This window comes from Tyto alba, unplaced genomic scaffold (assembly GCF_018691265.1).
Source record: "Tyto alba isolate M040663 unplaced genomic scaffold, T.alba_DEE_v4.0 Super-Scaffold_1000006, whole genome shotgun sequence".
NCBI lineage: Eukaryota > Metazoa > Chordata > Aves > Strigiformes > Tytonidae > Tyto > Tyto alba.
In genome coordinates this window covers 13,707,772-13,732,233 of record NW_024881272.1, presented here as the reverse complement: position 1 = coordinate 13,732,233, position 24,462 = coordinate 13,707,772, and the positions used below count along the sequence as shown (strand labels likewise).

Here is a 24,462-nt window from a genome sequence, read left to right as displayed (position 1 = left end):
CAGCTATGCGCGTGACCACTGGGGTCATTGTGGGACAACACAGAGGAGGCTTCTGCTGTTCAGTGGCAAGAGGTCATATAGCTGCTCTAATATTTAGAGCAAAAAGGCTGGGGCTGAAATGTCTTTTCATGATCTAAATATTTATAAAAGTCCTTGGTGTCTGTTGATCACTCATAACATGTACTAGATTTGTGAATAACTGTGACGTTGCAGTGACAACTTACAAGTTTGCCTCGCTTAAATTCACTAAACCAAGATCCTGGATTCTCCTTTGGCCATGATGAAATTCTAACCTGTGTGGTAAAACAATAGAGAAGTATTTAAAACATATGTTAACAGATAGGAAGGTTTTACATTACCTGGGACAAATTTCACATCAGATAATAAAGATTGGTTCTTTCTGAGATCTCAGCCTCTTTGAAGCTCTAAACTAGGATGTTTTTCTTGTATAGAATGCCTTCAAATTAGTGACTTTAAATGGAATCCAAGGTGATAGCTTATAAAGAGAGTTAGTTCTATTTAAGGGAGACTCTTGTCATCTGTTAAGGTTCAGGTAAACTGCTGGTATAAATTGTTCCTGTGAAGAGTGTCTAAATCAGAGTTTTCACTGGTGTTGATGCTGGTAGATCCCTCTCATCTAGACAAGCTTTCAGAAAGCCTTCCTCTACACCATATGCCTCATCAGAGGTAATTTACAACAATGAGTGAGGACACTGTTAATACATATTGTTTTACATCTGCTTTGCATAGATGTAGATGAATGGATACAAATGAACCCACAAGAGAAGCACAGTAAGAGTTTAGCTTTTAGGTGTCAAACACTAGATGATGCACTTTAACTGGTTGCACAGCTATGGGGCATTCTGAAATGCAGTGAAAGCTTCGCAAGCAGGTGCACAGATTCCCTATCCAAGCAAAGGGGGGGAAATTGCTGTTTGTTAACTCTGTGTACCATTTTACCACTTCATTCAGATTTATGCAAATTTCAGTGTAATCAGAAAGACAGATATATGAAAATGTGACAATGTAATTATCCTGTTTAGTTCAACATTGCAACAGCATAATAGGATCTGTCAACAGCCAAAAGAAAACACAGATTGGTACTTACTCCTTCAGATTTCTTATCTGGGTAGATGCAAGTTTCCCCACCTGCTGTGAAATTGCAGTATACTTTGAAGGAGTCTCCAGAACAGCCCTGGTTAGGATCAATCCAATATTCCCCTAAAACAAATGAGAAAATATTTGCCTTTATAGTAGAAATGGTATTTGCAAGATCCAGGTTTTACTGCTACCTAATGGCCCTCCAAAGTTTATAGCAAAGTTACTTTGTCTGAACAATGAGAAAACAACACTTTATTTTCTGCCTTGTGATCTATTGCTGCTGTTGTTGTTTATGAAGGATAACACCAGGATCAAAATCTATTTATATGTCCTGATTTTGCCTGGGATAGAGTTAATTCTTCTTCTTAGTAGCTAGAACAGTGCTGTGTTTTGGATTCAGTATGAGAAGAGAATACTGATAATATACTGATGTTTTCAGTTGTTGCTAATAAATCAAAGACTTTCCAAATTCCCATGGTCCTGCCAGCATGCAGGTGTAAGAGAAGCTGGGAGGGGAGCAGAGTCAGAGCACAGGACCCAAGCTGGGCAATGAAATATTCCTTATCGTGTAACATCACACTCAGAGGAGGGTTGGCTGGGAAGAGGGGGGGTTCTCTCTCACTTCAGGCACTGCATTTCAGGATCTTGGTTTCTCTGGGATCGCTAGCCAGGAATGGGCTGGGTATCTGTTGGCAGGTGGTAAGCAATCACATTGTGTGTTACCCACTTGTACTTTCTATTATTGTTATTATCATTTTATTTTATTTCAATTATTAAACTGTTTTTATCTCAACCTATGTTTCACTTTATCCCTCCAATTCTCTCCCCCATCCCCCAGACGGGGGAGGGTGAGTGAGCGGCTGCGTTGTGTTTGGCTGCCAGCTGGGTTTAAATCATGACATTTTATCTGCATCCTTTTGTTTTTGTCTAATTTTACTTCAAACCCTAACTATTGCAGGATACTGATGAGGTTTTGGAGGAACTGCAGAGACCTTAGTCTAGAGGAGGAGGGATATTATGTCTGAGACATACATTGCAGGTCTCAATTTGGCCATTTCAGTATTTCAGCTAAAAGGATAATTTGTACCTGTGGTGACAGCACTCTCAAAACCAGAGCAGAGACAGCCTTATACAAAAATAAGCTATGGCTTAGCTCAGAGAGCAAACTCTGGAGTTATTTGCATACCTATCTACATAAACAGGTGGCTGCACAGGGCCTGGTGATGTTGTAGCTGGCACAAGTACCTAAAGCTTCCATTAAGAGAGATGCACCTCAAGCAAAGATTTTTTTTTTTTTTTTTCCTACTGGGTTATAAAGCTGCAACACTAGTGAAACTTCAGGCTGCTGTAAGTTGATAAAAACACCTTAACTAATGATTGGTTAGGTGACATGGTGGGAAAGGCAGTTAAAACTTGCATGAGGCTTCCCATACTTTCAGCAGTCCTACTAGACTGGCATGATTGAGAATTCAGGCCCGACAATGCTAGGGTGAATGGAGGCTGGGTATGAGAGAGAGCCACAATCAATCCAAGGTTCATTAAAAATTAGCGCTTTTTAAAATCTACCATTCTAATTGTAATGATGATTTCTGTGATGTAGGTCCTTATCTCCAGCCAGTTTCACAGCAGGACAGCAAAAGATTTTCTGACACTGCTGTTCTATTCCAGTTTCAAGCAAATAAAGGAGGTTTCAAAGAGGAATGACAAATTCATTCACCAGTTCTGTTTCCTGAATACAGGACACAGACAAAGCATTTATGGTATTTTAATGTTCTGTTGATTCAGGCTGTATTTATTGAAAACAGTCTTTCCAACCTGTAAGTATTGTCCCTGGAGAATTTGGTATTTTAATGAATCCATTTACTTTAACCAAAATAAGATTACTTTTATATGAAGAAAACTCCAAATAATAAGCAAATAATGGTAAATGAAGAAGTTGAATGTGTTCTATAAAAAACATTCATTATAATGGAGGGTACTGAATTGTAAAATATGTACTTTTCATATAGCACATACACTGCTTAACTACTCCTCAAGGCAACCATCTGTTTTTATCTATCTAGAGTGAAAGCAATAAAATATTATTAAACTGTCAAAATCTATTTTTCCTCCAATTTAAAAACTGAAAAATATTGCTTTTAACTGGGAAAAATATCCATTGCAATCCAAAAAAAAAAAAGAAAGGATGAAAACTCTGTGAAGGTTGGCTTTCATTTAAACATTTCAAGAGGGTTAGTTAGAAAAACTCAGTAAAAAAGAAGAAAACAACAAAGAATAATTAAATCAAGATAGTTCTTCAGAACACAGTGTCTTGTTTATACTATTCTGCATTTTATTAAGCTAGTACTTAGAAGCATTAAACAGTATCAGAGAAACTTGCATGTCTGTTTGCTGAATGATATAGAATAAAGAGTGGTCATGCAGTAGAACAAATTATTGCTTCTAAGGGTAAAAGAATAGTAATTTTTTTGAGAGTCATAATCAATAAAATACCTCATATAATACCAATGCTATTTTATATCATTATGCTAAGCTAAAGTATACAGCTACTAAAATAATTCTTGTTTCTTTTAAAAGAAGCTATTAGCTATCCCAGCATGTTGACATTTGTGATTTTACTTTTCATTGATCTAAAATTCTGAAAATTCAAGACCCACCTCTTTCAGAACAATACCTGTTTTTTATTTAGCACTTTTTAAAGTTTTAAATCTAAAACCAGATCAGGTTACGTATTTAAAGAATTTTGGCTTTTACCAAGAGAACATCTTTTACATTTTATAAACTTTTATATCTACAAAAATTAATTTAATGAGACTGTATTTATTGAGCAACTGTATTAACCATGTACCAATAATTAATCATTCTACCAAAGTATTTTAGCAGATCATAACTTTGGCCTTGTTTGCCTTTGTCGTGCAATATTAACATACCATCTGGGAAGTCTGGGTGGCAGAGCTGCAAGTCTTTGCAAGTTCGGGCTGGGTTATTCTGAGTGCCCATTGGATACTTCATATGCTCAATGTCTTGCTTCAGTGAATTCAGTGAACCAAAAATCTCTTCCATGCCATCAGAATAATCCAGAATATTGTCACCAGCATCAGATAACATGTAATCAGGAGATCTTCTTGTCTTTTTGGGTGACTGCATTGGCAGCGGCTGGATTACCTCACCCGGAGGACCCTGAGTGGAAATCAACATATCTGGTTATCTTTACTGTTTGTTTTTCAGCTGCATAAATATGCAGAGGAAGACCACAGAATGTGGCTTGGAGATGCTTTAAATAGGCTTTCTTCATATTCTTTATTTCACTTACTTCCTTCAGATTTATGCCTATCTGCTTTGATTTGCTTGCAGAAAAAGGTGATTGTAGAAGGCTAAACCACTGGTGTGCTCTAAACTTTTCTCACTACATTGCAGTTTGGGGAAGAGTGTGCTACCCTCACGTAAATTAATTGTGCAGAACGGACTTGTGATTGCTTCTTAATCCCTGGCAATTCCCTAAAGCACAGGCATAGCCTAGGATAAATGAAAACTGTGGGAGTTTCCTATGATAAAACATTAAAATTCCACTTGGGGTCTATAAAGCAGTATTTCATTTCAAGAAATTGAAATACTTCATTCAGATTTGGGCTGTTTTCATTTTAGATTGCTATGATATGAAAAAGGAATAGTACAAACAGAAGAGTATCGACAGGCAGAAACCAATATAATTCAATTTTCTGTGCTTCAGTATAACACATTAAATAATTATTGTGAGGGGTTTTTTTGTTTGGGGTTTTTTAAGTTTCTAATGTTTTTTCAGCGCAGACAATGTATTTCTGTGTCTGGTGGATCTGTGTTTCCTGAAAAAATAATTTTTAAACAACTGTAAATATTTTCCTTATCTGCATGATCACAAATGCTGTTTTCTACCCTTCTCATAACAGGGTCATCATGTCAGTGTAATGTGCATGCATGTCCAATAACAGTTCTTACTTACTGGCGGACCAGGTGGACCAGGTAACCCACTGTCACCCTTTTGACCAGCAGGACCCTATAAAGCAATGAAAGAAATGCAGTGTGGACCTTGCTACACAATGTTAAAAAATAACACACACAAAGTTAAGTAAAAGAACAAAAAATACAGAGGAGAGTTACTCACGCTAGATCCTTTGGAACCTTTTGGACCTTGAGGACCCTATGGGCAAGAATATGTAACTATAGTTGGAGTGTATTACACACGACACGGGAGTGTTTTGATCAGGAGGACTGGATGAAATTACTTACAGGTAAACCAGGAGGACCAGGGGGTCCGAGTGGACCAGCAGGACCAGAAATTCCCTAAGAAGGAATAAGAGAGTAAGTACAGAACTGAAGTACTCTACATAATGGACTGGATTAAAAAATGCATATCTGTGAAGAAGATAGTTCTAGGAAGAATCCAAGCCTGACCGGTTTTGATTTAGGCCTGTATTACTGACACTTTGAGTTGCTTGTAGTTCTTCTTACACTGCAGTACATATAGTCCCAACTGTGTTCACCCTCAGGCCAGCTTGGAAACCGCACTTTTTACATAGTGCCTTAAATCACGGCCTAATAACTAGGAAAAAGGAAGCTACTTTGGGTAGTGTAGTTGATAAAAATTATGGGATCGGTGCTGCTAGTTTTATCTCGTCCCTAACGTAGGTGTATGTTTTTCCTTCATCTTCTGAAACACTCTGTGATCTTGTTTTAACCTCTTTAACTTACACTGTGTTTGTAGAATGCCTAGGAAAGTTTTAATGTCTAGCAGGAGACTCTGGGTGTTATATGTTTATAGCAACTTTATGTCTCTCAAAAGGAAAACTGGAATATGTACTCTTTGCTTGCATGGAACTTGAATGCAAACACAAATATGTTTTACTCACTGCATCACCCTTGGCTCCAGGAGATCCCTGTGGGCCAGGAAGACCCCTATCACCCTTTTCACCCTGTTCTCCTGGAGGTCCAATCAGGCCAATCAAACCAGGATGTCCCTAAACAAGATAGAAGAAAATACAGTTAAAACTTTATGAAGTGCTTTGCAAACACACAAATTAGAGCTTTCAAATGTCATCACTGTTGCTAGTCAACAATTAACCTGCAACCAAATTATTCTGAAAGCATATTTAGATTTGGAGATTATTTGCAAGTTGTGAGTGCTTATTCAGTGAAAGAGATGTAAGCACAACATAGTTCTTACTGAAACTGATACAGAAATAACAATACCTGTAGGTACAAATTTCATACCAACTTTCGCATTTAGATGATGTAAGCATATTACAGAGTGGCACATTTGTTTCCACATATAATACTGCTGTATATACAGCTGATCCAAACACGTAAGCAAAAACTGAATTTCACAAGACATGATCGTATTCATATTCCTTTCTCAATACAGTTTTTCTCTGATACACAAGCAATCCATAAATTGCTGGGACTTCATTAGAAAATGCTATCCCAGATGTCTCAATCCATTGTTTCAAAATAAAGTATTATATATGTTAAATATTTACATTTTCTTGTTTTAAAATAAAAATCTCTAATAATTTTTATTTCTACTTTATTTGTTTTCGTAAAACCAACAGTTCTCTTTACATCAGTGTTTTTGAGATTTTCATTGCAAGGAAGAATCACATGGTCAATGGTCTACCACACAGTCCGTAATCTTTTTCTATTTATATATCTCCAGGATATTAGATGTGTCTTAAAACTTCACAATTACTATTAAAGCTGTGGGAAGCTGGCTGACAGACATGGTAAATTGTCTTGCTTTCTGATACAAAAATCCTAGTTTTTCTTTCTGCTGATTTTATAGAGACTTTTAGACTGGGTCAAAATTACAAAGGCACAAACAGAGAATAAATTATACCTTCTCTCCTTTGGAACCCGGATCTCCTTTCAGGCCAGGCAAGCCAGGTGGACCCTAAATAAATCAAGGGAAGTAGTAAGTTTTAACATACTGCACAGATCATGTTTGCTTGAAATATTATTAAATGCAGTGCAGGTCAAAGTACAGAGTCATCCAGTGGTTGATGATTGTGATTGATGGCATGTGATTTGCGGATCAAGATAAAGTTGAAATGTTTGTTTAAAAAGGCATAATGATGCTACTGTAGCATTTAAATTCCTTTATAATTAGAAATCTATAAAAATTGTATGATTAGAAATCTAAGAAGCAGAGGGTCAACTAGATTCTTAAAGAGCACTGAAAGCATCCAGTGAAGCAAGTGATATTTACAAAAATATTAAAATATTTTTTTTTGTTGATTAGCCTAATTTTGCTTGTGGTTACATTACTTTCAATTATTACTTCCACCTTAATTGCTGTACTTTATTTTAGTTGCTTATTTTAGTAATTTCTTTCATAAGACAGTGAAAAATATCCTCTTAATTTGTTTTCTCCCAGTTTACTAGAGCTCCGAAAGATTTTTGCAGAATATAAATCAGGTTGCTTATAATAACCGCTCCTCAATATTGTTTTGTTGAAGAACTACCTCATATTTTGTTTCAGCACTTGGGGCATTGTTTTAGGATGATGGTTTCCTTGATTTGCCACCTGAAATCCCTGTATGACCATGAATAATGCATTTAAATTATATTTTCTAAATATTCAAGTCTTTCTACTCAACACTGCAGGCTTACTTAATATGATCTAGGTGTGCTAGCTCCACTGACATGTACAAGTTTATAGCCCTTTGTCACTTTTGTAAATGTGATTAGTTACACAAACTACTTAGGTTTTGCAATACTAGTCTGGGCAATCCTAAATGCTTTTAGGAACTGCCTTAGTCTCTTTGGGCCTCCACTCCTCTGTTGGATGAGGATAATACCCCTGCCTTACAGTTAAAACTGTTATGTTTTTAGGTGCTTACACGGTTCACATCAAACAAGCAGCTTACAATTTTTAGGTTTTATTTACAAGCCATCCTTTCTGCAGCACAGTAAAGACATATGTTACTCTCTGAAACAGAGTAAGAAATGATCTTTAAGTTTTATCTGAAGTTGTCCCTAAATATTACTCCATGCAGCTAGGTTTCTGTAAACAGAAATATGCTGGGGCAGGAGACAGAGCTGTGAAGAACCAACGTAAGGTCAGCAGAACCATTCTGCAAGCCCTTCCATGTTTCTGGGGTGGGTGTGGGGAGAGGGACAACCCAAAACACTCATGTTTTTTTCAGATGATTCCAATGTAAGCTGATGCTTAGAGAATCTATTGGAAAACTCCATTGCGGTCTTGCTGCCTGGGAAACCACTGTGAAGAATAAGCACATTCACATAGAAAGGTCTTACTTTCTGCACATCCCTTGCAAAAACCACTGAATAATTTTGTTCTTGGAACTTGACACAAGCTTCTTTTCCCCTGACAGTGCTTTTTTAATTTTTACTGGGGTCATAAGAGCAATCCATGAAAGATAATATTTTACCAATAGTCAAAAATATAGCTGAATAGATGGCACAGAAAAAGATTATATATGTAGCTTGTTAAAATCTCCTTGGTTTGTTTTTTCTACAGCCTTTATTTATTTATTTTTAAATTATTTTAATCCTTATTTATAATTTTAAAAGAATTTTGAGAGATTTGAGAAATATTCTGAGGTTCATAAGAACGGCAGTGCTGTTTTGGGGTAATTTGCGCAGAATGAGGTGAAAAATTCAGGTCATGTAGAGCATATGCAAGCACAGAAAAGGTATTAATTTCTCAGAGGCTATTAATCTCACACTGAACATGTATGCATCAGGCGTAGAGCTGCTAGACTAAGTCAGCATCTCATCACTACTAGTCTCCTGCTAGCAGTGGACATCTGTGAAGTTATGATATGGATAGCAGTAATAAGTGACCTTTTCAACCTGGCACAGATTCAGAAGTGCCGTAACACTTCATGTACAAAATATTATTCCGTGCGTATCCCTTCCATCTCTACTTCAGGATATCATTAGATGCAAAAGCCTAGGCAAATACATAATTCATGAATGAAATTTTTAAGCTTCTGGAATACAGAATCAGCCTTTTTCACCTTCAGTGTGTTGCGCTCTACTGCAAATCTGCTTTTATATTCTTCTTCTGATAGCAATCTACTGTGGAGGGAGGGAAGGGAAGGAGGGAGACCTAGTATCAGCAACTTCTACATATAAACTTTACTTTCTTAAAATCCAAAACAAAGCTTAAGTTTAAGCAATGCATCTGAAAAAAAGTTCCTGTTGAGCTGACAAGAAGCCTGTGCATTTGGGAGTATATAGTTCATTGATACATTCATCTTCAGATTTGAATTGAATATTCAAACTCTGAAATATTGGAAGAGACACCTTCTGATGATGTTTTTGGAGGCTTCTGGTGACTGACATGTGGGAAAGGGATTGCTGAATAATTGTTATATTGGCTTTTAGATTTCAGCACAGAATTGTAACTGAGATCAGTCTTCTATTCCCTGATCTGTTCCCCATGCATTTTATTTGTAAATTGGGCACATAATTTGAAAACTGGTGGTGTCCTGTCATAAACTCTTTGGAGAGAAGAGGTTTTTATTATAGGTTTAGCACAGGGGAGTCCTTTTCCTTCCAGCTGCTCTTTCATTGTTCCCAACCATTGACTTACAAGCAATATGTTATCCGTGATACTTTAGACAAAATTAGTATGTTAAAATGAAGGGTAATAAAGAGCTATAGTGTAAGGTTTCCTCAGAATGTTACTTGCTCATTGTTGTTTTCTAAGGGAGAGAGAAAAATTAAATTATATGTAGGTGCCATTGCAATACCATCTATAAATATATGCACAGAAGCGATCAATAAATGCACCTATGCACTAGATCACTGTTCATTGGAAAAAATCTTTCTAGTCTGTGGGGCATAAAAATAGATGCTCTGAAACTCTTTGCTTGTAGGATAAAAAGTTACGTGTTTGGAGCATTTTTGGAAATGTAAATAGTTACCCAAATACCTTCACCCATAAAAATCTTTCAGTCAATGAATTAAAAGACAATTGCTCATGTTCACATAAAGACTGGTTTAGAGTAAAAGCCTTGATTTATGCAACATTTCAGTTGAAATTCCCCATTTTTTCCACTTTCATTTTTATATACTGGAAAAGTCTGATATGAAAATTTTATAGCTGATGTTTAGATGGTGCGTTCTCACTGGGGAGGCAGGAATGCTCTTGGAAAGATTTTGAGTTCAGGTATATAGCTTAAGCACAGAAGAACAGTGACTTTGTGCTAAAAACTGACTTGTACATTAATTTTTCTATAAATGCATAGACATGTTAATGGTATGTTTTAGAAGGTGCTTTCTCTGTTCTGACACTGAAAGGAAGGGTACTCACCAAAGGCCCAGGAGGACCATCCTGACCTGGTGCTCCAGGTAGACCTTGTTCTCCCTAGAAAAAGTGTAAAGTTTGCTTTACTAGAAGATATACAAGAAATGCAACATTTAAAATATTATTATAAGCTTCGCCTACTTACCACGGGGCCAGGAATGCCCCGGAGACCCTCTGGGCCAGGCTTTCCTGCAGGTCCCTGTGGACCAACTGGCCCTGTTTTTCCAGGAGCCCCTTCTGCACCAGGTTCACCCTAGAAGAACATAAGCAACAGGTCAGAGACGAAGAGCTGACTAAGCTTGGCACTGTAGGGATATACGAGCTGCAAAGTGAGAGCAAGGTTTCCTCACTCCGTTTTTAAAAAGCTTTTGTAAAAGTGTTCTGCATGGGACAGTTTTCTGAACAAAATTTTGATAGCTTCATATAAAGATGTGGTGCCAGCAAAACATGCTCATCTTGCTTTTCCATAGGGGTGAGCTAATTTGGGCCTGCACTGGCAAGAGTCCACCAGCTACTCCGTTACATATTGCTACTAATTCTGGGTCTTACTTTGGATTTTATGGTTTACGTACTATTACTTTGGTAAGTTTCACACTCAGTGCATGATAAGCAATTTACTTCTCACTTATACATAGTTTACATTTCCATGCTCCTAAAAAAAGTCTTGAATGTATTACCTTTGCACCTTTTTCACCTTGTCTGCCTTCAGCACCAGTTGCTCCAGGAGGTCCCTGTAAAACATGGAGACTAAACTCATAATCTCAGTTTTCTAATATATTACCAGTGGAAAAAATCTGAGAGTGTGATTACCACTGTATCAATAAGTAGTAAATGCCAACAAAATAACATTAAATTTCTTTCTTGACATTTTATTCACAGGATAAAAAACCCAATTTGTCATATAATCTTTTTCCCTTTGTAAAATTTTCTGGGTTCTTAGAATATCTAAAAGAATATACAACAGATAACACCTTGGATATTGCGAGGTTAAAAACAAAAAAATAGCTTGGAAAAAAACAGAACTGTATATAAAAGGAAAAGAACAATACTAATTTACATAAACAATAACAGTTTTAAACTTGCTTTGCATTGTCTTCTATCTATTCACTGTAGTTTATCCACTGATTCCAAAAGGGCCTGTCATTCTACAGTGCACAGAATAGCATACACTTCTTTATTCTCTAAGTCAGAGATGGGCTCAGTAAGCTGTTTGATTACATCTGGACAGCCAAAATTTGATACATGCCCTAATATTGTCCACTAAATATGAAAAAAAAAAAAAAAAAAAAAAAAAAATCACACGACTAGAAGTTGTAAGGAATGAAATAAAGACACTGACTACAAATAGCTCTTGGTACCAAGTTTCCTCCTATTGCTCTACAAAAGTTCTGTTTGATGACAAAAATAGAACTAGTTACTGCAGGAGGCTGTAGAAATGGGAGCAGGTTGAGGTCAAGGCCACAAAACAGGAGCTGAAGTTGTCCAGCAGGACTGTAACTACCCATTGCTGATGTCACCCATCTTTTATTTTCTTAATATTTAAGTGAAAAATAAAAAAAAAATTCTCCAAAACATCAAGGGCTGATTTTCAGGTGAGGGAATTAATATTCATAGCTTCAGTTATGAACAGAAGCAGTATGTAGAATCTAATGTACTGTTCTGAAAATGGCTCTCATATATACTTAGTTTAGAAAAGACGCATTCAAGATAATGGACCAACTGTTTTCCTACAAGGTTAATTTTTAGCCCAGGAAATGTCCTTATTACAAGTAGATATTTCTTGACAACCAATGAGCAGCTTAAAGCTAAAGGATAAATGCAAGGTGATTTTCTGAATCTATAAAACTTCCTAAGACTCATCTGTTCATTAATGCAACAAGGAGTTTTTTATGTAGAAATTAAAAAAAATAAAATGTTCTAAGGACCAGCAACAAAAAAAATGAAATCACTTCCATTTTTTTTTTTTTTTTTACTTCAGAACAAAAGAAAAAATACAGGCCCCTAAGAGTAAAATACTTTTTAAACACATTCTTTATCTATTCTATTCTGCTTAACAGATAAGAACTGTCCTCCCAGTCAAGTATCTCCCTCTATGCTTTGCGAGCTCAGTGCTTTAGACCAGAGTTTGACCCAATGGCAATTTTTTTATATTAGAGCTGAATTTAGCCCAAGCTTTTTATAACCTGACATATTTTACCATTCGCTACTATTGGAACATACCTTGAGCAACTCCACCAGTTTTAATTTAATTCCTTGTAATTTATATTCATTTTATAACTATTTACATAGAATTACATTAGGATCATTCATTTGATTCTGAAATTAAGCTTTCTCTGGGGTGGAACTGAACAACTGCAGCATTGTATGAACCTTTTGGCCAAGAGAGATAGTTCAGGCTTTCCATCAAAGGTAACGCAAAATGAATTGAATTACCCACAGTGGATTTTGGTTATTTGTTGTGGGTATCAACAGGTTCTTCTCTTTGGAATTCTTAAGAGCTGTAAGTGGTAAAGGACTTAGTTTTACTTCTTCAAAATACAGAGAAGCTAAAAATCCCTGGACAGTGTGGTCCAATTGCTCACTCTTTAAAACAGGAAGAAAAATTTAAATCACTACTGTTCCAATAATAATCTCTGATTCACTTAGCCCTCTGAGTAGGTTGTAATTGGTTGGGTGGATTGCAGTTTGCAGCAATGACAAGAAAAATTATTAGCAGGTATACAAATAAACACAGGGACATTTTAGAAACAGGACATTTTTTTTTCTTACATGAATTAATTTACATGCCCATTGTCTTTACTGCTTGAAAATTCCATGCACTCAAGTTCTCATACAGATTATAATATACCCTAACTAAGAAACTGAAAAGGGTTGTGTGTGGTAGATTATATTTGAGAAATATGGTCTCTGCATAATCCAGAAATGCAGCTGCAACATGAATTAGCAGGGCTGAAAGCACAGATCGCTAAATTACAAATACAATGAATCATGATTGCTGGACAAAGGGGGTGCATTCATTATCAAACAATGCCAATGCTGCACCAAGTGCAAAGCAGCTAAATGAACTGCTCTTTCTAACAGGCTGTGATTGCTGGCATGGCACAGATGGTGCTTCTACAGAGAAAGACTACTAATAATTATTTATCTTACCTTCCAACACTTGACTTGTTAGAGTGTCTGGTAAATTTGAACTGACAGAAGAGAACTCAATAACAATAATTTTAAATTAATTCATGGCTCTTCACCCTCACCACCCCAGCTACCATGGTGAAATTTATGATCATTACACTTTAAGTTTGGACAGACGGCCTGATACATTTTATGCAGAACTGAGAAGACAAAAGAACTCTACAGAAACTAACCTGTCCTCAGTTTTTGTTAGGTGGACCTATTGGACATTTTTGTCTGCTCTTCCGTATTTCATGATTTCATTAAAATAATTTAAACTGTTGTTTAGAGCTGTCAGTCATCTGACTCAAAACATGATTTCCAACACAGAAAACCGTTACCACATTTCATCAGTCTGTTAAGATAGGAATCTGCCCTATTGTTAGGCATTCTGTGCATTTGCAATCAAGTGAGAAAATCAGCTTAATCCTTAAGTGGTGTGTGCACCCTGCTGAGGCAGCATTATGCTGTAGCCAAAATAGAAAAAAAAAAAAAATATTGAAAGCAGGCAGTATGCCCTCCAATTGTGAACAAAAATCTAACTTAGCCTTGCACTTTAAATTCTAACATTTTTAGATTGATATATGGAGCCTTATGTATATGTGATCTAGACATCTAATTGGCTCTAATAAAGAAGACAGCCAAACAGCAGAAAACACAGCTGAAAGGCCTACCACACTGAAAGGTTGAGAGGAACATAAGCAAGAAGTACTATCTGTGTTGACTTTTATTGATGGTGTATATTGTTTTAAGAATGAATGTTGTTTGATGGTGTCTTTTCCTCATGCTATTTTTAACATTTGTCAGATAGAAATCAATTAATTCAAACTAGAGATGTTACCCAGTACTCTGTGGCAAAACAAACAAACAAACAAATCCCTAAAGTATGTGCAAAGAATTAAATTTACGTTTATGTTGTTACTGTTATCTTCTGAGAGTGGTTCAGTCTTCATATCTACATTTCTAGACAAACAGGCTTTGGATCGGGAGGCCTTTTGAGGTGTTCCACTTACTGATCACAACTCACCTACCTCCTACATTGGAAGGAGAAACTGGAAAACATTACACGTCCTCAGGAACATAGTCCACCCAGTATGCTGTTGGTCAATGCTGATGCTATCATGTACATCTGGAAAGCTGTATAGCTGAGAACTCACTGACAAGCCCATAGCAATTTGTGAACTCCTTGGTTGTCTTAGATTACTCGAACAATAATGTTAACTTTATAACAGTGTTTGTCTTTCAGAACATTTAAGAACACCGGAAGCCACATCCTTCTGTGAGGTTGGCAAATTTCATTGTTCTCTTTTTTGCAGATAGAGAAATTCAGATGGCAGCATTACAAATGTTTAACATGCATCTAATGGGAAAAGGATTAGAAAGGGGGTTCCTAGTCCCAAAGCTGTCCTAGTGTGTTCATCTTGGAATGTAATATATGTGCATGTAATGCCTCAAATTTTCTATAGGACCTGGGCTGATATCCATCAGTGGGGAACTTGTCAAGGGATTTGATGATGGAAAGCCCACAGCAAGAGGAAGATGTGCTGATGAAGAGCAGCCATTCTCAAATCAGACAGAACTGGTAAGGCTGGAGTTGGGTCCTGGAGATCTGATGGACCACCTCTATCAAAAAGTCTATTGTACCGGATATTTTTACAAATGTAAAGTAAATATGACAGCTAATGAAGTGGTAGCCATTGTGTCTACCCTCTGAGGTCTTGATCTAGCAAGATGCTTAAATGGGTACAGAAATCTGCAAACTGAAAAAAATGCACATTTCCTACCAAGCTTTTATGCTATGTTGAATCAGGAGTACTAGGAAAGTTGATCAACTTTTCAAGTAGCTGTAACAGATTTCTTTAAATAGTACAAGTTTGCTTTAAAAGTTCTTTCGTATGCATCATAAGGCTTTGATGACTTAACATAAAAATATAATTTTTTGAGACACTAACTGCTGCTGAGCATTCTTCATAAAGATGATACAAAACTGTTAGCATTAGCTGGTTAGAATACCAACTTTGGCACTAAAACACTATAGTTTAATTGCTCACGTTTCCTATCTATAGTTATGAAAGAACATATATATTTCTCTCTATATATAACGTATATTATGTAATCAATAACTTCATTTTCTGTTTGACTTCAGAAACAATTACGACATACTTCTACACTACTCTCATTCACATTCTGCTATCAGTATGCCATTAGCTGACTATTTCTGCCTAGGAAAGAGTAGCAAATGCTTCTGAGTACATTCCTTTCATTTTAGGACTGTATCCTTTTTGGGGATTATCGAGTGTAAGGCAACTTTTTTAAACCAAGGAAAATATGTTTTCCCAAAATACTTCCAACATTTACTTCTTTATTTTTATTGTTAATATAATATCTTAGAAGTTACAAACCAAGATAGAATTTATACAGAATAAAAACCTGTCTTGACAATCCAAGTAAAGCAAGGTCATGTGTAGAGGAAATATTAAGCATAATCTTTTACTTCATTGACAAGATACTCTTTAAAAGAATTATTATTTTTTGAATTTATTACGGGGCATTTTATAATTGAATTTAAAAATAGAGTTTAATCAATACTAAACTAGTTCCTGAAAGTCTGATCTGATTAATATGTATTTTTAAATCAGCTAGTGTTTTGGGCATTGATCCTCTCTTGCATTGAACTACAGAATCTGGCCTTCCATTTGTTAATGATAAAATCACTTCAGCTATATGCTTCCCTTGATAGATTCCATAGTTCTGATTTTCTAAACAGTATGTGCACAAATCCATGATAGATTTGCACAAACAGTTACTATGATTACTTGCACCATAACTACATAGATGTATAAAGCCTTCTGAGCATGCATTTGATCATTTGCACTGATAATTTCAGAAGTCAGGATCTGTAAAATATTAATTATGATTCAATGAAAAAAAAAATACTTGAATCACTTTGAGGGACTTTAGCAATGACGATTTCACAAGGTTTGTCCTTCATAGATTATGTTTCTGGTCTATAAATAAGTACATTTAATCTAGTCATTCATCTAACTCTAGGACTTCATTCTGAAGGTACACTGGTCTCTTCCATATAAAACTGAAAGTCTATGGTATTAGGACTTTCTGAAAGGCAGTGGTGGAAATATTTTGTGGAAGAGTAATTGTTAGGTCTGAAAAGTAATACTTAGGGTACATATTTTGTGGATGCTCTAATGGTCCATTTTTATTTCATCCATAGATCTGACCTTTGATTTAGACTTGAGCTAAGTGGTCATTAGCATGCTAGTCAATTCTACCTGTGCAGAGTAGGAATTTGGAACAGACATGTACTTCCTAAGTGGTATTTTTTGGAAGAAATTTGCCATATTGCTTGTCCATGAGACCTTTGCTTGGTCTGCATGGCTCTGGTACTTACTGTCAAAGCCTTTAGAGCATCACAGTAGAACAGCTTTGGTATTTGCTTATCTCACCAACTAATAATAATCCCATTACTGTTATCCATCAATAACTAGGAAAAATAGTTTTTTCTTGTCCTCCACTTGATAGTTGAATGTCATTGTAAGTATGTATCTGTAGCTGAAGTCTCTTAGATACAATGGGAAAACTGTATTTATGTCCATGTATTTCACTAGAATTTACTTCACAGAGAAAGTTGGTGGAACCTCTTTGTCACCAGCAGTATTAAACACAGATTGCTCAAAACTCTGAAACCTGGTAATAAACATAATTTCAGAAGACCAGGCCATGAAACCGAGTTCCAGTCAGTTCAAAAATGGAGGGGCATAAAAATGAATAATGATAAATAAGGAGACTCTACAGTTGAGGAGTTCAAGGGACTAGATTTAAAAGTATGAATCCTGAGCTCTGCCAGCTTGTCATTTCAGAGACAGAAAACCAAAAAAACAGGGTGGAATGTTGCTTTCTAGTAGTATAGCCAGAGCTGAACCTCCATAGACAGCAGTATTACTACTGCAATGGTATGTCCTTCTTAATCTGAAAGGACATTGTTAAGGCTTTTTTGTTGAAATTGATTCTACCATACAGCTAGTGAAAACTAATGAAGAGCATTTTTTGTGTTCATTCTGCCAGCAAAGCATGAAGCTTTCAATCCTTCACTGTTTTTCTCTGGTATAGTATCAATACAATACAGACTCTCTACAAACTTGAAACATTCAGGTACTCAAGTAATGTCGAATCTGATTCTACAAAATGTTTTCTTCAGAATTCGGGAATGGGATTACTTGGCAATATTTAGCCATACATACTCCCTAAAGTGGAAATATGTGAAATCACTGGTGACATCATATTTGTGTTTCTAAAGTGTTTTTTGTCTAGGTACAATCAGATACAGTTTATCAAATCTGTTTGGAATGAGCTATTGCCTTTCTGTTATAATAAAGTTGGAAGTTTTAATTTACGTCGAACAAACATACTAATTGCTAATATTCAATCGAGCCATATTTCTGTTCTAGTGATAAGGTTGCTAATGCTACCATAATAATTTACAGTATTATAAATGTTTTGCAGGTTGGTGGAGCAAATAGATTATTGTGTAAAATAGATAAAACTAATTAGGCATGTCAGTTCATTCAAGCCTATTAAGTAGAGCAATTTAACACATTTTGTTAAATAGCTCTCAGCTTACATTTAATGGTGCCCCCTCCCTTATTTTTTAAAGTGTAAAAACTGCATCTAATGGCTGTCTGAAGCAGACCTAGGGATTGATGCATCTACTATAGTTCTGTAAGTGTAACATTATTTACTGGTTTTGATTAGCTATATTTGTAAAGCCTGTGAAGCTTCAAAGACTTTAGAAATAATGGAATGGCTTCATAAGTTACAGAAATGTCTGCTTGTTAATTTTGTATGCAGAGGGGATGACATAGGTTTGCACAAAAGCTGCACTGAAATTATTTTATTTCAGAGGCTAAAGACACCAAAGCAGACACGTTCTTCCTGCTTTCTGCCAGCAGTCATATGCCTAAGGAGATGTCTTATATTAGTCTCATAATCACTCAGTCCTGTTAGCAGACTAATTCAGCAGAGACTGAATTCTTACCCTAGCAGACACTGAATTTACTTGGGTGGAAAGAAAAAGCATAGTTATAGATAAGGAATACATTATTCCCTATGTATTTTTGTTCCCATGTTCCATATAACTCATTTTAAAGTGTTTTCTCCACCGTTTCTATTTTCTAATTTCTCCTATTACTTCAAAAAAACTTCAAACATCATATATGAGCATCACAACATGGAAAACAAGTAGCTGAGATTCTCTAGAACAGAGTGACTCAGTAAGAGATGTACAAGAGAAAATGAGAAATTACTCACTCTTTTTCCTGGTGGACCAGGTGGGCCAGCTTCACCTGAAGGACCTGGTGGACCCTGCAATGGAAAATTATAAGCTCAGTAGTAACAAAGAATAAAGTTATTATCTTTATTAAATGCAACAAATATCTACAATATGTTGGCCCCTTTCAATGGACAGAAAGTAAGTACCATAAATACACACAGAGAAATATACCTGCTTATTCAACAGATCCTTTCTTAGGGTGGTCTTTTGAAAATTTTAATAGCTTTTGTTACTGTACAAAGTACAATCACTCTTTTTTTCTCTTCCTGTTTGCAGCAAAACATTTCAGACTAGGTAGTGTCTGCACAGACGTAACATACAGTTTTAGCCTACTGTCTAACTCCATTAAGAAGTTTCTTGCTTTCTCAGGTGCTGAAGTCATTACTTTTGCTAAAATTTTTCACTACCATCTGTGAGTTAGCTGCCCCATGGGTGGCTTTCTCTTGAAAAATCTTTTGTGCACTGATAGCCATTTGGCTACTCCATCTCGGTAATCTGTGATACTCTTAAATATTTCAGGGTTACTGAACAGGTTGATAAGCTTTTCTTCAGGAACACAACACTCTAAAAGTATTTATTGTTAAGTAAGAAATACAGATACTAATTTCCTGAAGTTTCCAGGCCAGTTTATAAATTACTTCCAACCATATGTTCAATGTACTAGCAATTTTTATTTTTAAACTGTACTGTATAGAATAATTCCCTGATAATCAGAACTTCCAGAGCTAGAAAGAGACTTTCCAAAATGGAAACCCTATCTTTTTGCAGTTAAAAAAAAATTTTTTTAATATGGGAATCTACAGAAATACAAGAACGTTGATGCTTAATATGGGTATTGCTTAGATACTTCTTAACTCAGAAAGATTTTGCTTCATTTCATCAGGACAGCTAATGAAGACTATTTGGCTGCAGTATTCCTTTTTAATGCTCAGAGTTGCTCTATTTTTAGTGCTCCTCAGCAGCTCCAGCACAAATCCTTAACACATCATTTGTTTCTACTTCTAACAGAAATTGAGCTCTTGCTTCTGATTGTTACTATAATATGGGCAGTTCTACCTCTGCAAGGAAATAAATATTTTTCAGTATAATAGAAAAAGCATCCACTTAGAAAATATTTTTAATAGTATGAATGTATAGACACCACTGATTTAGGAAAACATAAGATAAAATATTCAGAAAAAACAAACAAACAAACAAAAAAACAAACAAACAAAAAAAACAAACAAACAAAAAACCAAACAAACAAAAAAACAAACAAACAAAAAAACAAAGGAGAGAACATGCAGCTGAAATAAAATGAAAGAAACAACTCACAGGTTGACCAGGATCACCATCTTCACCTTTCTCTCCTCCAACACCATCTTGACCCTACAGAATTCATGGGAAAGTAAACAAAATAGAAAATTCAGCTAAATTATGTAACTTGTATTCCTATATGAAACTAAGACCACTATTTTTCTACAGAGCATTTTCCTAAGGACACTAGTTTTCAAAACTTTAAAAAGATTTCTAAACCTTTTTTAAGCCTTAAGAAATACACGAACAGAAAAGCAACAGATCTTACAGGCAAGACCTCATTTCCGGACAAGGAAGAGGCAGGGTTAACTAGAATTTAGTTCAAAGCAAGGCTAGGACGTAGAACTGTTTTTAAAGTGTACTTACAGCTGGACCAGGTTCCCCAGGGGGTCCAGGATCTCCAGGAAAACCAACTGGGCCCTAGATAAATCAGGAAAAAAACCAAGGAATATGTCATCCATTGACAAGCAGGTAGCAATCATCACAAATATTTTATGAAGCATATAATGAATTTAGTTAAAATGTAGAAAATTATGTACAGTTCTATATGTAGCACAACTTCAGCAGTGCTTCACAGTGTTTTGTGTTAAAATTTTTAAGGTCACTTACTGGGTTACCCTTAGGCCCATCATCACCTGGAGGTCCTTTAGCACCTGGTGGTCCAGCAGCTCCAGGTGGACCAGCCTCACCTTTTTCTCCCCTTTCACCTTTTGGACCCTGTAGAAAACATATGAATCCAAAATTTCATCTGGAAATTGAATGGCTAAAAAAAGATTACAATGGCAAAACTGTTTTTCAGACCTGGGCAATATTACTCCTTAATAAATGCTGACATGTGAATGGGAAATTAGGACCTCAGCCTCAGATTGGGGAAACCTGTGAATCTCAGGTCAAGTGCCAACATCTGCACCCTGTTTGCATCAATGAGCTGCCTCCAGAGAGAAAAAAAATGCATGTCAAAGTTAATACTTTTGGAAGAAAAAAATAGATACTCTTTTAGGAAGTCTTCAGCTTTGTCCTCAACCTGTTAGTACACGATGTGGCTATAATTATACAGAAACAAATTACATTTTAGTGGTACAAAATCTTCACTGAAAATGTAAAGAAAATGTACACAAGTACACAAATAATGTAAGTGCTTTCTAAAGTAAGCACTACCAGATACCTTAATTCACCAAGGTAAAGATTAATAATAAGACAAACCCAAAATACTCACAGATGTTCCAGATTCTCCAGGAGGTCCAGGGTTACCAGCTTCTCCAGGTTCACCCTGTAAATGTGTGAGCATAGATTGATGAGACATTAGGGAGAATATTTCTATGAATTTTCTTCTGTTGTTACATATTCTCATGCTTATTCATTTGAATAGCTTACAAGAACTGTCTTATCTGGGTCTACCTAAAGGGGCTTGAGTTACATGTGTTTTTTCAGAATTGGAATCTGAAATTTTAGAGATGATATATCAAAGTAAGATTTTCACGAGTCAGGGAGACTAACCTTCCCTTTGGACTTTGAAAGTTCTTCCCCTTTATTATCCCATATATTGCAAATTTCCTGTTTGTCATCTTTCTTTCTAGTCAAGAAAAAACAAATCGGTATATTGGCTGAGTATATTTTTTTCTCTAGAAGATACATTTTGCCTGGAAGGAAGTTTCTACAAATAAGAGAATACTAATTGGAAAGGAATGTCAATGGAGTGAAGATTATAGCTATTGCTATAGCTACTGATATAATAAAATAAAAAGAAAAACATAGGGATAAAATTATAGCATAACAGTTAGTAAAACTTTCACCATGGGCCACAAAGGTGTACTCCATGTATTTACTGTTGATGGAAATTGTTTAGTAAAGCAGATGACTTTCACTATGACACCAGATGAGGAATATCTGTGCAAGTCAAAGTTGATACACTATTAAGTGAATGTTTAAGTTAATTCAGTCTCTTTTTGAGTTAATACTATGTATTAACTCAAAGACTGTCTTTGCAGTTGTTCATTTTAAAGTTTAGTTATGACTGATTACTTTCTAGCTCAGTGGTCTGATAAATAAACCTTTATAGAAAACTACTCTGTTAGTAGAATATTTAGCTATTAGCATCACAGACACAGAAATCTGTGAAAGGATAACAGGATGCTTTGTGATTGTCATGGAGTGCTGAGATAAGAACTATATATATTTTTATTCCAAAGAATTTCTCAGTGTAACTGCTAATGGGGGGACTTTTTTCCTTTCCCCTTATATATTCTTTTTCTAACCAAAATGTACCTTGACAATAATTATGCCTATAAACAAGAGCACTTCAGTGCTGAAAATTCATTTCACCCTATCCCCTCTACTGAACGCAAACACAGGTTTGGAATAAATTTGTGTATCCTTCATATCCTGTATGATCTGCATGCCCATCTTCATTCTATGATAGTTCAATTAATACAACATGCATGTCTGTCATTTCCATGTGGACAGTATAAAAGTATAAATCATAAAATATGAAATTTAAACATCTTATGGTGTTGCTACTGAACTTTTTTTTCATAGAAGATAATGGCAGCACGATGACCTCACTGGGACCAGAATTTGGCCCAATGTAAATATTATCTTAGATGAATGGAAGAAGATCTGAGTACCCAGCTGAATTCCAGAACAGGATAATTAACAGATAACCACAATTTTAGGAGCAATATTAAAATGTCCTTTAGAAAGGGCAATTTTAAGGGGTGAATTTGCCTTTAGAAACTGTGGTATGTTTTATTAGACATACTTAAATTTGCAGTAATCTTAAAAATTAATGATCCCTTTTAGTACTTAAAATTCATTTGCTTCTGTGATACAGCAGACATTATTTTTTTAAAAAATAATCTAGTGGATACTTCAGGTCAATAAGCATTAAGTATGTTTTCTAGGAAAATTCATAATCTTCATTTCCTTGTCCTCTGCACAGGGTTTACTGAATCTGTAGCATCATTAGTATTGGGTTTTTGTCCATGCCTACTATCAGTCGAATTAGCAACAGAGAATGAGGTCTGGAATTCGCAAACAAATTGATGTTACTCGAGTTAGTAGATATATTATACCTAACAGAGTCCACAGTATAAACCTTTTCAACAGTGGTCCCCATTGCAGGACTGACTGAGTGACAGAAGAGCACTAATTATGCCAAGTTTTGCCTGAAAAGCACTTGTGCCAGTATAATCCTCTTCTAAGCTTCTCAGAGAATAAGTTCTTTTTCTGCCTTTCTGACAAATGATAGTGTAAATTATGATGGTTCACATTTGATTTCTAATTCACTCTTTAACCTTTCTATTGACAAATGACAAACACATCTTCATTTTATAATAACATGCAGCAAGAGAAAAGATGGGCTTTCTCTGACATGTTGACAATGGGGGAACACTGTGTTCATGGGATCTCAGGGGTCCCTGCTATAGCATGCATGTTGAAACTGGCAGATACAGACAGCCTGTATGAGCTCCGTGCATAGTAACTCCTCAAATAAGCAGCTGTGTGGAAGATAGCAAAATTGGAAGGGCTAGAAAATGTCAAGATGTTCCCCTTAAAGGGCATCTGTGAAAGATGAGACCAGGTAAAGTTTCATCTCACATTAATACTTCTAAGTCATTGCTCTATTAAGAAATGTGACTCCTCCCTGTATGCAGTCCTTGTTTTTTCTGACACTGATTTTTATATTACAAATATTAGGTACTATGAAATGTTGTACTTGTTTTAGACAGCTGTTGAGGGAGTTAAACAATGTTTTGATAGAGAAGACTATAGCTGATATATATTTATAGTGTGCATTTTTATAGCTACTAAAAACTGCAATCTGTAGGTTGCCGTTTGTCCTTGTCTTTCTTTGCATTTTTGGTAAGGATGGTATTAATTCAGAATCCGATGCACCTTCTCCATAGGCAGCATCTCCCTTTCTTTTGGAAAACAGATTTTATGGTGTAATGAAAGATTTATTCCACCTCCACAATTTCCTTCCTCTTTTGTTATCAGGTCAGCTCTCTTAAAAGTTACTGTGGCCCTCCTTAGGCAAAGCCTTCCTCTGACAGAATTTCAACAAGCAAAGACAGACATTCTCAACTACAAAGAGTCATGTCAATTAATGGACAAGTTTAATTCTGAAAACTGCCTTGGATTAAGCAAACAGAATGATTTCTATCAGGCTAAGGACAGTAGTTTAGAAGTTCTTTGTTTTCTTTATTATGACCAGTTCTAGAGAACTGTCCATATAAAGCAC

At 35.8% G+C, this 24,462-nt stretch overlaps 1 protein-coding gene across 5 annotated transcripts in view; it reads right to left on the bottom strand.

Moving 5' to 3' along the window:
* The window catches only part of COL11A1 (collagen type XI alpha 1 chain), a 160,537-nt gene that overhangs the window by 4,144 nt on the left and 131,931 nt on the right, over positions 1-24,462 (bottom strand). For all 5 annotated transcript variants that reach the window (XM_033000510.2, XM_033000513.2, XM_033000511.2 and 2 more), the window contains 16 exons: positions 21,439-21,492; positions 20,832-20,939; positions 20,589-20,642; positions 20,241-20,294; positions 18,905-18,958; positions 11,089-11,142; positions 10,557-10,664; positions 10,418-10,471; positions 6,971-7,024; positions 5,988-6,095; positions 5,368-5,421; positions 5,243-5,278; positions 5,081-5,134; positions 4,032-4,281; positions 1,109-1,221; positions 225-293 (listed from right to left, as the gene is read on the bottom strand). In XM_033000510.2, coding sequence (XP_032856401.1) covers positions 225-293; positions 1,109-1,221; positions 4,032-4,281; positions 5,081-5,134; positions 5,243-5,278; positions 5,368-5,421; positions 5,988-6,095; positions 6,971-7,024; positions 10,418-10,471; positions 10,557-10,664; positions 11,089-11,142; positions 18,905-18,958; positions 20,241-20,294; positions 20,589-20,642; positions 20,832-20,939; positions 21,439-21,492 — 1,278 coding nt within the window. The remainder of the gene's footprint in view (positions 1-224; positions 294-1,108; positions 1,222-4,031; positions 4,282-5,080; positions 5,135-5,242; positions 5,279-5,367; positions 5,422-5,987; positions 6,096-6,970; positions 7,025-10,417; positions 10,472-10,556; positions 10,665-11,088; positions 11,143-18,904; positions 18,959-20,240; positions 20,295-20,588; positions 20,643-20,831; positions 20,940-21,438; positions 21,493-24,462) is intronic.